This window comes from Equus przewalskii, chromosome 4 (genome assembly GCF_037783145.1).
Source record: "Equus przewalskii isolate Varuska chromosome 4, EquPr2, whole genome shotgun sequence".
NCBI classification, from domain to species: Eukaryota; Metazoa; Chordata; class Mammalia; order Perissodactyla; family Equidae; genus Equus; species Equus przewalskii.
Genome location: NC_091834.1, coordinates 5,431,243 through 5,444,668, shown reverse-complemented (window position 1 = coordinate 5,444,668; position 13,426 = coordinate 5,431,243). Strand labels below are relative to the sequence as shown.

Below are 13,426 nucleotides of genomic sequence, written 5' to 3'. Positions count from 1 at the left end.
ACTCAATTCTCCTCTCATTTCTATCTTGTCTACTACTATACATAGTTGTATCACTATTGAATGAGTGAAAAGAGAGATGTGATCCCATATGAACAGTTCAGAACTGACTGCTTATTACTCAATTAACAATGAGGATCTCTAATAAACTCTAAGATAGCTTTTTTCCCATAAGGGCTTTCACTAGGAGCAAAACAGACTGCACTGACAGTAGCAGAAGTCTCAATTAAAAATCACATTCATTAATACCTTCAAAAGTGACTTTAATTATCTTTTCCAACATCAACAATCAAAGATTAGCAGTATTCAAGAAAAGTAAACTAATGGTGTAAAATATTTTTACCTGCATTTGTCACAACAGATCATGTATCCATCATCATGTGTAAAACCACATATGCACCTGGTTACATCAGTACCGTAACTTCCGTCCTCAGATGTGCTGATTGTAGTAGCACTGGAAGTTTCATCAAAATTAGGAGTGGTAAATATGCCTACTTCATTTTTGCTAATAAGAACTGATGGAGGAGGGGAAGCCGGAGGTGTTGGAGGAGGACGAGCACCATAATTATGGTCCTGGATAATTAAACAAAAATAGAGCACAATATAACGTCAACAACGAGAACCAAGCAACTTAAATAAAATTCAACCTGTAATTTGAATATTCACGAGATAAGAAATTGGCCCATTTCTTCTTTAATATCTTTAAAATAATGACTTGGTGAAGCTCAATATTAAACCATCGCAGTAAGTGAAAATGTTTGTCTACAACAATCTCCCTCAAACTCCACCCTCCTACCCCCCAAATCAGAAGACATCTTCACAGTCCTGTAGTCATATAACTCCAACTTCAAGATAAAAGAAGGTGCAAGATGTGAGCACAGAGGTCAAAAAAAACCCATCAGGTATGTGGAGGCTAAAGAATAACAAAAACAACTATAGCAGACACATTATCACTTTATGGTACATAACATGGATTTTTAAAATTTGCATTTCTTATTTTGGTGTCCAGTTCTGTAACTGTTTCATCTAAGCTCTGCCTCTTACTATCTATGCAACATTGAATAAGGTAACTTAGATAAGCTTTCATTTTCTCAGCTATGAAATGGGGATAAAAATTACATCTATCTCATGAGGCTGTTTTTGAAGATTAAATGAGATAATATAGGTGAAAATGCTTACCACAGAGCCTGGCACCTAAGTGCTTAATAAATGGTAATTATATAATTTACTATGTAAATTACTATATAATTTACAATTAACAGTAGATAGTAAAATACAATTCTACCTACAATCGTTTCATAGAGAAGGTAAAGAATTATAACACCAAACTATTAATAGCATAAAATGCAAAATAATAATAATTAAACTTCTAGGGACTTCCTCTTAAAGAATTTTAATCCCTTGAATAAATATACTTAGATCAATGAAAAATTAAACTATAAATTATATCCCTAATTATTTAGGGGGTATAAAATAAGTATGTTTTTTAAATATTCAGTTTTAGGCACAATACCACACACCTCTATCAACCTCTACATATAAAAAATACCCTTCCAGAGAAATGTTTGACACTTACCGCATAGGGCAAACCAATGTAACTGTGTGAATGATGCGAGCTGCTGGTATATAACTGGTGGGGATAACTGTTGGATTTCTCAACTACCACAGGGCTAGCTTCTACGGATTCTGGTCTGGAGGGAAACAAGTTGCATCAGAGAGAATTCCATTCATTTTTTTTTCTTCTAATCAATTTAAAATTAAAAGCACTTAATTTATTGGCTATACAGATACAATGTCTTTTTATAGTAGGCAGACACCCTGCCAGCCCTGGTGGTCTAGCGGTTAAGATTTGGCACTCTCACCACCACAGACTGGATTCATTTGCCGCTCAGGGAACCACACCACCTGTCTGTCGGTTGTCTTACTGTGGCAGCAGGATGTTGCTGGGAAGCTGAAAGCTATGCCACTGATACTTCAAATACCAGCGGGGTCACCATGGTAGACAGGTTTCAGTGGGGCTTCCAGACTAAGACAGACTAGGAAGAAGGACCTGGCCACCCACTTGTGAAAAAATGGCCAAGGAAACCCTATGAATAGTGCGAAGTGTTGTCTGATACAGCACTGGAAGTTGAGAGGATGGAACAGAAAGAAAGACCAGGCAGGGTTTCACTCTTCCACTCTTCTGTACATAGGCTCGCTAGGAGTCAGAATCGACTGAAGGGCACGTTACAACAAAAGCTACCTTGTGGATGAGGCATATCCTAATCCTATCTAGATTCCGTGCCATAACAAAACTTTTGTTTAAGTAAATGTCCCACCTCCAAGTTCAAATATAGTTTCCCTCTCTATCATTAAAAAAAGTTACTACAGATTAACGTTTTTTGTTTTTTTTTTTTGAGGAAGATTAGCCCTGAGCTAACTACTGCCAGTCCTCTTCTTTTTGCTGAAGACGACTGGCCCCAAGCTAACATCCATGCCCATCTTCCTCTACTTTATACGTGGGACGCCTACCACAGCATGGCATTTGCCAAGCAGTGCCATGTCCACACCCTGGATCCGAACCAGCGAACCCCAGGCCGCCGAGAAGCAGAACATGTGAACTTAACTGCTACGCCACCGGGCCGGCCCCTAAACATTTTTTAATATACTCAGTGGCACTGGGGACACTATGCACAAGTGGAGAAAAGTAGTAAAAATAATTTAAACAGGACTAAGGACATACTGAAACTATATGGGCCTCAATTTGAATGTGAAGTATATTTCAATGTTCAAAACATATGTGTTAGTGTGCCAAGATATAACAAAGACTTGGAAATATCATTAAAGTTAAGGAATAGGAATCCTCATAATGAACCGAGGTTTACATACGAAAAAACATAAGCAACAGCATGTGGTAGAGTAGGAAGGGCAGTTCTGGCCTGGAAATGGTTAAGTGATGATAACCAGACCAACTGCGCATAACAATTCACCCATTATGGTTAACTTGTAAGCTCCTTGGCCTAGCATCCTACAGGTATAACTTTCCCAACTTTTTACTCATATCAATCCTCCTGAGCCCTATTCCAGTAATTCCCATCGATCAATGTGGCAGTGAACCTACTTCTGAGGCCAGTTCACACTGAAATTAATTTTTCCCTTGTGCACACACAATATGACTCGTTTCTGTGCTTTTATTCTTACTACAGCCACCAGTTGAGATGATTTTTTCATGATAATCCTTATCCTACCTCTTACTCAAAACTTTCCCTAAGAACTTAGTACTGTTTGCAGTCTTCATGGTTTAAGACTTCACAGTGCAGTTGCACTGTCATTGGTCATATTTCTAGTCAACTGCTTCTTGATATACTGTCCCCCTTCACTCATCTCAATTTAGCTCTAAGTGGCTGCACAAACTCTCAATTTAACTCTAAGTGGCTGCTGCAGGATCCAGTGTACTAGATCAGTAGAGAGAGGGGGCACAAACTGAGGTTGTTAAATGGTTCTGAGGGAGATTATAAAGGAAGTCTCCAAAATGTTCTGAAAACTTTGACACCCAATACTCACCTAATGTCTCTGCTGTTACGTTAAAAATTCACTTATCACTATTTTAAAAGAGAAATGTTTCTTAATTTCAAAATTAATACATGCTCATTGTATAAAATATAAATACATTAGTACATAAGAAAATGAAAGACCAAGTCTTCATCCAAACCCTAGCTACACCCACATTAAGATGCAGTGTATCCCCCTTTAAATTTTTCTATCCATAAATACATCTAACAGTTGTTTTTTAAAAAATGAGAATATACAATATGTACGCACAATTTGCTTTTTCCATCTTTTAATGTCAACACCTACCTATTTTATTTTTGGTAGTAATTGCTTATTTCATTTTCTGAATGTACCATAGCTTATTCAACAATTTCCAATTGGTGGGTATTTAAATTGTTTCTCTCTGTCACTGTTGAAGGTATCACTGCAATTGTACACCCTTATATAAATCTTTTCTGCGTACCTGGTAGATAGGATTTCTACAACATGGATTCCCAGAGTTAGCAATGTAGAACAACAGGGTAAATGCACATAAAATGGATAGATACTGCCAAACTGCTTTTGATTACTTTACAATATTGATTCCTTTAAAATTCTTTAAAAATTACATAGAAAGAAGAATAGAGTTTTAGCAATTCCTGATCTACAATACTATTATTAAAGTAGCATGCAGGGACTGTGGCCAAAATAAACGATTCACTCTGAAGGACTCAGATCAAACTCTGAATATATTAGTAAAGATTGTGGCAAAAAGCTTGACATTTTGGAACAGGCTAATGGTTAGGAATAAAAAAATAAAACTTTCAGTGCAAATGGAGGTAAGCTTAAGCATATAAATATGTCACAAATGCTTTCATAACCTCACGATTCAAATTAAAGCTGCAGCACTGACAAGTAGGCACTGCAAGAAAGCAGAAATAACTTATCAAGATCCTTGTTTCTAATGCTGCAACTATTAAAAGTAATTTTTAAAAGGAAGGTAACAATTGTTAAAAAAAAATTCAGTTGACCTTTTTTTTTTTTTTTGAGGAAGATTAGCCCTGAGCTAACATCTGCTGCCAATCCTCCTCTTTTTGCTGAGGAAGACTGGCCCTGAGCTAACATGCGTGCCCATCTTCCTCTACTTTACATGTGGGAACGCCTGCCACAGCATGGCTTGACAAGCAGTGCAGAGGTCTGCACCTGGGATCGGAACTGGTGAACCCTGGGCTGCTGAAGTGGAACATGCGAACTTAACCACTGCACCACCAGGCCGGCCCCTTGGTTGACATACTTTAAGGGTTTTCTCAAACTATAAGACAGCAATTAAAAAAAAAAGTAGCAGCACAACAGATAGCCTTAGAAATTTTCTTAAAAGGTCCCACAGTGCTAAATATCCTCAAACCTCTGCATTTCCAAAAGACAGGAGATGTGAAAACAACTTTCTAACAAATAACAAAAGTCAAACATTCTTTGATCCAGTAACCCCATTTTGGGGAATTTATCCTAAGAAAGTAATTCCCACTAAATAAAGACCCATGGAATTGAGATGTTCATTGGAATACTACTCGTAAAACTAGACATAAGAGCAGAAATCATTTAAACGTCCAATCAATAGAAAATGATTATTTAAATCCGAGCAAACCTATCATATTTACATAGGGACAACAGCTTGGCAGGAACTCATAGTAACAAAAATCACTTTATTAGGGTCACAGGAGTTTTCCTCAAAATCTCTTGGAACATTATCGTAAAGCTTTAATAAAATTTTAATGGCAAGGCTAAAGAGATAATATACAATGATGAATTTCTGTGTAAATAGTTGCTACAGTGGTTTGTTTAGCCAATTTATATCTATTCACATAAATACCAACTTAACATCAAGTAACAAACTACATTAGCATAGTATTTCTATAAATAATTATGTATCAAAACACAAACCATGGTGCTGTGTTCATCCTACAGACAAATGAGATTTCACTTACATAATTTTGATATGTCACTTTTCAAAGAGAGTGTGATACTTATTTGTACTCATTCATATACTGCTTTGTATGTGTTCTTAAATCACTGAAATAGCGATCACTGTCAAAAAGATCACTCTTTGTCCATGAGAAACTTCTCAAAAAATAATTCCCTAGTCTGGGAATTCAAAATGTCCAAAAATAATAGGTAATCAAAACAGTACCAATATATACGCAATCGGTATGGTCAAATTGTCAAAACCACCAGAATTTGTAGATGAACTCACTTTTTCAGAACTTTGAATTCTGTTTCCCATAAGTAAAAGAACTGAAATGCATAAAAAGAGATTCTAATAACGCAACTTGGTCTAAAATTGAGATAAGAAGTATGCTCGTATGCTCTCTTGTTAACTAAGCTAATACCTAGGTACTGACTGCTTCTTTTGGAAGTTCCCTAACAACTAATAAACACAGAAGGAATGATCAAATCCAAATCCCTCAAGAGAGAAAGGATCTAGGCAAGAGATAACCATGGATGCCAAAACCTTGAAAGGCTGAAACTTGATAAAAACATAAGGCTGACAACACCTGAATCTGTTATTATTCTTATAATCATTGGAAGTTAGACAAGCAAATTTTATGTGCCTCTCCTAATGTTATGCAATAGAAAATACAAAGTCTCACAAAGTGTCATGCTCAAAAAAAAAAGGAAAAAGAGAGAAAAACGAAAAAATGAATCTGAAGCTAACCACATCTCTAGATCTAAATATCAATTTATCAGATATATTGGTTAAGTACACTATTACATGACACCAAAAGGAAGCAATCAGCCGAATCCAGAATGCTGAAACTTCCATAGGCCAAATCACCTAGTTTCTTCAACAGGTATATGGTATGAGGGAACACAAATTTTAAAAGGTTGTTGTACATGAAAAGATATTCAAGAGACATTTCAATCAAATACAATGTGTGGATCTTGTTTGGATCCCAATTTGAACAGACCAATTACAAAAAGACATTTTTTGAGACAAATGAGAAAAATCAGAAGATGAACTGTGCATTTTATATTAAGGAAGTAATGCTGATTTTGTTATGTGAGATAATAGTACAGTCATGCATCACTTAACAGGGATACATTCTGAGAAATGCGTTGTTAGGCGATTTCATCATTGTGTAGACATCATAGAGTGACTTACACAAACCTACATGGTAGCCTACAAGACATCTAGGCTATACGGCATTAATCTCTTGGGACTGTTGTTGTATATGTGGTCCATCGTCAACCCAAGTGTCCTTATGCAGCGCACGACTGTATTGTGGTTTAAAGACAAAAAAAATTCCTTATCTGTTTAGTGATATATACTGAAGAATACATAGGTAAAATGATGTGGGGATTTGCTTTAAAATACTTTACATAAAACTGTGGGATAGACGAAACAAGACTGACAAAACTTTGAACAGTGCTGAAGGCTGAGTAATGAATACCTGGAGTTACTATACTGTTCTCGCTACTGCTGTGTATATTTTTGTATTTCCCTACTAAAAAGTTCCCCAAGCTTTTCATCTTACATTTAATATCCTTTACAGAATGAGTACCTGTAGGAATGCTATGCTATCTTCTTTCCTCCCAATTCAGGAAGATGTCCTGGGTATCTCTTTTTCTAAGCCTCTATCTGTGAAATCTCTCTTAATCCTTGCTTCTTAATTTCAACACACTTCTCAAGGCTTACTTGAACTGCTCCTTAAGGAGCACTTTCTTAATTACTTCAACTCATCATAATTTTATAAATCCTATGGATTCCTATAGCACTTATTTACTGTATTGTTAATTTATTACTTTTTATGTAATATTTTTTATGCTGTCAACCATCTTTTCACATGCATCTATTATTTTCTCTCCCAAACTCCATCAAAATTAACAAGGAGTTCCAAAGTGGATCAAAGACTTGAAGATATGTCCTAAACTATAAAACTCCTGGAAGATAATATTGGTAGTACACTCTTTGATATCGAACTAAAAAGGATCTTTTCAAACACCATGTCCTCTCAGACAAGGGAAACAAAAGAAAAAATAAACAAGTGGGAATTGATCAGACTAAAGAGCTTCTGTAATGCAAAAGAAACAAGGATCAAAACAAAGAGACAACCCACCAGTTGGGAGAAAATATTTGCAAATCATATATCTGGCAAGGGGTTAATCTCCATAATATGTAAGGAACTCAGACAAATGAACAATAAGAAAGCAAAGAACCCGATCAAAAAGTGGGCAGAGGAGATGAACATTTTTCCAAAAAAAGACATATAGATGGCCAAAAAACACATGAAAAGATGTTCAACATCACTAATCATCAGGGAAATGCAAACCAAAACTACACTAAGATACCACCTCACACCTGTTAAAATGGCTATTATCACTAAGACTAAAAATAACAAATGTTGGAGAGGGTGTGGAGAGAAGGGAACCCTCACACACTGCTGGTGGGAATGCAAACTGGTGCAACCACTATGGAAAACAGTATGGAGATTTCTCAAAAAACTACAAATAGAACTACCATATGACCCAGCTATCCCACTACTGGGTATTTACCCAAACAATCTGAAATCAACAATCCAAAGTAACATAAGCACCCCTATGTTCATTGCAGCACTATTCACAATAGCCAAGACATGGAAGCAACCCAAGTGCCCACGGACCGATGACTGGATAAAGAAGATGTGGTATATATATACAATGGAACACTACTCAGCCAGAAAAAAAGACAAATTCATCCCATTTGCAATAACATGGAAGGATGTAGAGGAAATTATGCTAAGCGAAATAAGCCAGACTGAGAAAGACAAATACCAGATGATTTCACTCATATGTGGAATATAAACAAGTACTTGAACAAAGAAAACAGTTCAGTGGTTACAAGGGGAATGGGGTGTGGGGGGGCACAGGGGTTGAAGGGGAGCACTTATGTGGTGACAATCAAGAAATAACGTACAACTGAAATCTCACATTGATGTTAACTATTATGAACTCAATTTAAAAAGAAAAAATTAACAAGTTTTCTCCAGTAGAAGGAACACAGAATTGGGATTTACATGTCTAAGGCTGGCCATTCAATGGGTAAAGATGAGTATTCCCCTTTCTGAACTTGAGTTCTTTATTTGTCAAGTGGGGATAAATATACCTGCTTCACTTTCTTCCCAGCAATATGGATACAGCTCAAATGATACAAGGAACCTGAAAATGCATTTTCTCAACTATAATCCATTATACAGATGCATAACGCTAATTATTTGTTCAGACATGCCTCCTAATATAATTAAGAATATTCAGTCTGAAGTTGCTTTTAAATTATTTTAAAACCTTAACTCCATAATTATTCAAATTTCCAATTAAGTGGTTCTAAGTACATGTCTAGCTAGACCTGTTTTAAATACATCACTCAATTTGCAATGTGTCAAAACACTGTTGATATTTAAATCATTTAATAAATATTTATTGGGCACTAAATATCTGCTAAAGTCCTTATAAAGTTTACTCTTGTTAAAGTGTACTCCCATAACTCTCAAAATTATATTGAAATAAATGCCTTGAAATAAAATGGTTCCATTGTAATCCTTTTTTAAAGCAGACTTTTAAAATATATTTTCTTAAACTTGAGTTCATAGGAGCTGCCCTGTGGCCTAGTGGTTAAGTTCAGCATGTTCCACTCTGGCAACGTGGGTTCAGTTCCTGGGCATGGACCTACACCACTCATCAGTGGCCAACTATGACAGTGACTCATGTACAAAAAAAACAGAAGAATATTGGAACGGATGTTAGCTCAGGGTGAATCTTCCTTAGCAAAAAAAAAAATTGAGTTCATATATATATGAATTCTTCACATAGTAAAGACCAAACTCTACATCAAGAAATGTAATCTGAGGGGCTGGCCCCATGGCCAAGTGGTTAAGTTCGTATGCTCCACTTCCGTGGCCCAGGGTCTGGCTGGTTCAGATCCTGGGCACGGACATGACATCGCTCATCAGGCCATGCTGAGGTGGCGTCCCACATGCCACAACTAGAATGACCCACAACTAAAATATACAACTATGTACTGGAGGGTCTTGGGGAGAAAAAGCAGGAAAAAAATCCCTAAAACAGAAGATTGGCAACAGTTGTTAGCTCAGGTGCCAATCTTTTAAAAAAAAAAAAAGAAATGTAAACCGCAATCACGGACCTGTAATGATGTTGATATAATAAAGTTCTAAAATTCTAGGTCGGTGATTCAGAACATTAAGTTAATTAGTGAAATAAAATAAGTTTTATGCAACACTGTGTGTGTGTATGTATATACATATATATGTATCATTAATCTAACGGGAAAACAAAGCAATACGCATACATAAATCACTTTTCTATACTTACTTTCCATGTCTCTTTAATGACCTTATAAGTTCGAGGAGGCATAGACCTATTACTGTAGCAAAGGTTATTTATCACAAACAAAATCGGAAATAGATGGAAAATGGTATAACAACAGAAGGGGATTAAAGTTTTGTTTTAGTTCCAATCACTTGCTTAAACCATTCATAATTTCAACACAAAAGCTAAGTAAGCAAGGAATCACTATCATTGGCAGCAGAGATTCTTAATGTGTAAACTGTTTTTAAATTAATAATTCTAAAGTTTCTGGTTTCAAAGGTTCTTGAAAGGACTATACACAGGTATGGTTAAGTCTTAAGTATGTCAACGAAAAATCAACAGGATTTTGTGGAATACTTACTATACATATGCAGATTAACAAAATCTGACACAACACATTAGATTCATTGTTCATGCAACCTAATATCCAATATGTTGAACCAAGAAACAATATATGAACTTCCTGGAGAGTAGTGACTTTTTTTTTAATTTAAAACCTTTATAAAGGAATACTTTATTGTCTTTTATTCCTCTCTTTAAAACTTTAACGGTGCTCCCTAGTTTTAATGTTAAGTGACTAAGAACTGTCCATATAGATGGGTTCACTCGTATCTCCACTGAATTATGACGTTTCCTGATAACGTGGGTCACAATCTTATTTACCATATTTATAACACCGCCCCTTAAGCGCTCATGATCATTTATCTTTCTTCAGATCCACTGACTTCTGTAACAAAATGTGGCAGACAGAAAGGCAGGGTGCTGCGGCCACGAGTATAATATACTCTGTACAAAGCTATGATGATCTCATGATGATCATTTTGCTGGATTCTCTCAACATAGCAGCTTACTATACTATACTAAGTCAAGAAATGATCTTATCTTACTATTTCTGTCCCTGCCCTAGGGAAACATTCGCCAATTTCTGCTGATTCAGTCTTTTCAAATCCATATCTTAGCACCATTAACATATGCTTTCAGTACACGAGAGAATGAATCTGGAGATGTCATTATGCAGTCCCCATTCCAAAGAAGTCATACAGGCGTTAAAATGAGAGCAACCCTAATAATACTGGAGGAGGACACCACTGTTACACCACTTTGTCCAGGAAGTTTATTTCTAGGTTTTGTTTCCATCTATGAAAAATCCCACTCACAGGGGCTGGCCCCGTGGCCGAGTGGTTAAGTTCGCGCGCTCCGCTGCAGGCGGCCCAGTGTTTTGTTGGTTCGAATCCTGGGCGCGGACATGGCACTGCTCATCAAACCACACGCCACAACTAGAAGGACCCACAACGAAGAATATAATACATCTATGTACCGGGGGGCTTTGGAGAGAAAAACGAAAAAAATAAAATCTTAAAAAAAAAAAATGCCACTCACAGAATTTTTTCTAAGTTTTTTGGTGGATTTACCTTACAGTCAAAGCAGCATACAAACTAGAATTCAACAAATAGTTCTATGATGGTGTTCACTATATGTTTAAGGCACTTCATTAGAACCTAGACAGAATAAAAAGATGTATAAAACACATTCATGGGGGCCGGCCCCATGGCTAAGTGGTTAAAGTTCCACACGCTCCATGTTAGCGGCCTGGGATCCGTGGTTTGGATGCTGGACACAGACCTACTCCACTCATCAGCCATGCTGCAGAGGTACCACACATACAAAAAACAGAGGAAGACCGGCACAGATGTTGGCTCAGGGTTCATCTTTCTCAAGCAAAAAAAGAGGAGGATTGGCAAGAGATGTTGGTTCAAGGCGAATCTTCCTCACCAAAAAGAAAAAAACCTGACATATTCACATCCCTCAGAGTTTCTCATCTTGGGAGGAACAGCAGGATTAGCAAAAAGAGACAGAAACATCATACAAGGCAAAAATAGGGTAACGCCACAAGAAAGGTATGGGTAAATGTGTAACAAAACTCCTTCCTCTTCTGTATGAGACTTTGATCTTTAGTTAACTTTCTACCTCTGTTCCCCTAAAAACCTGATAAAGTAATTTGCTATATTGTTAGGCACATTAATAAAAATGACCCTTGACTGGGAAATTAATTGTATCTGGACTGGGAAAACTATAAATACTTAATGAGGATGCCACAGATAACCGAGATGCAGTGACTCTAACTAGTGAACTAACCGAGATGCAGTGACTCCTGTACCTGGCATGTCCTTTGCAGGGAACCTGGAAGCTCTGCCTATGCTTCTGAGGAGCATGAGCCTTCTAAATCAGGGAGACCCTTGCATCCACTCAACAGGGATCTTATCCCCTTGTACTTGACCAGTCACTTAAGAAGCAAAGAAAACAGCTCCTGGACAGCTGACTATACTCCTACGTGGTCTCACACAGAGAGGAACACCTGATGCTAACCTCTGACAAGCTGTGGCTCCTGTCCTATATACCACGTAGACTAGTGCCAAGCAGAGCCTATGATAGCCTTGTAAGTCTGAATGTTTAGTTGAACCTAAAAAGACCTCCTTGTAGGAGTTGTCAAAGGTCAAAGTTCTAGGCTCTAGGGGATTCAAGAGAAGGACACATCTACTTGAGTAACAGGAAGGATAAGGAATAACACGATAAGGTTTCATTAAAGGTGACAATGCTTCTGAAAGATATGCAGGACTCTGAATGTTTGAATTTTATACCAGGTATATCTTATATTGAAAAAAAGTTAATCTAAAAAAAGCAGTAATGATGGAGAAATACAATATCCCAGGCATATGCAAAAAGAGGGAAAAAATAGCATGGGAATCTTCAAGGAGTATAGAGAGGTCAGCTTATTTAGTTGTTTCTCACAATTAAGGAATAGACAAACCCCCAACACAGAGCGCGGGAGATTTTCTTTGTAGATTTGGCTTTACAGCAACACTAAGTTAAACTATGTCTTTAGGTGGATTTCGAGAAACACTAAGTTAAACTAGGTCTTTAGGTGATCTGCATACCAACACCACTGAACACAAGGTCAAGCACTTGCATTGAAATTTCATGGCAGTAGTCAATATAAAGTGGTAGTCATCCAAGATGATTCTAAACATAATTAATTTTTTTCCTAGCTCAAAATCAAAATAGTAAAATTTTAACACTTCATAGAACTCACAGATCCCCTGGAGACTACATCCATAGACCTCAGTTTGACTAGCACTAATTAAACAAATATTGAGGGCCTCATGTTTTCCAGAAACTATGAGAGAGATAAAGATAAGATACTGCCTCTGCCTTCAAAAACTTACAATAATACAGTCTGAGGACACAGTAAGTAGAGGACACAGTAAGTAGAGGATACTGAGATGCTGGAAATTAAAACATAAAAAAAAGGCAAAAAAGTGGTCTTTCTTCTCAAGAAACTGATGCATGAGGAAAATAAATATATCAATTATTACAGTAGTGCCATCAGAGGTATGCATAGAAGCTGTTCATAATAATCATACTTAAGGAAGTTTGAAAGAATGACAAGTTAACAAGCCCAAGAAATAGAGAGGTGCAAGAGATGGAGAAGGTATTCCAGACAAAAGGCACATACACAGTCAGAGATATCAACAGCAAGACACGTTTAAGCACGTTTCTC

General features: G+C 36.8%; 1 protein-coding gene across 5 annotated transcripts in view; it reads right to left on the bottom strand.

Moving 5' to 3' along the window:
• Positions 1-13,426, bottom strand: part of KMT2E (lysine methyltransferase 2E (inactive)) — a 96,075-nt gene that overhangs the window by 42,658 nt on the left and 39,991 nt on the right. For all 5 annotated transcript variants that reach the window (XM_070617071.1, XM_070617073.1, XM_070617072.1 and 2 more), the window contains 2 exons: positions 1,574-1,688; positions 341-570 (listed from right to left, as the gene is read on the bottom strand). In XM_070617071.1, coding sequence (XP_070473172.1) covers positions 341-570; positions 1,574-1,688 — 345 coding nt within the window. The remainder of the gene's footprint in view (positions 1-340; positions 571-1,573; positions 1,689-13,426) is intronic.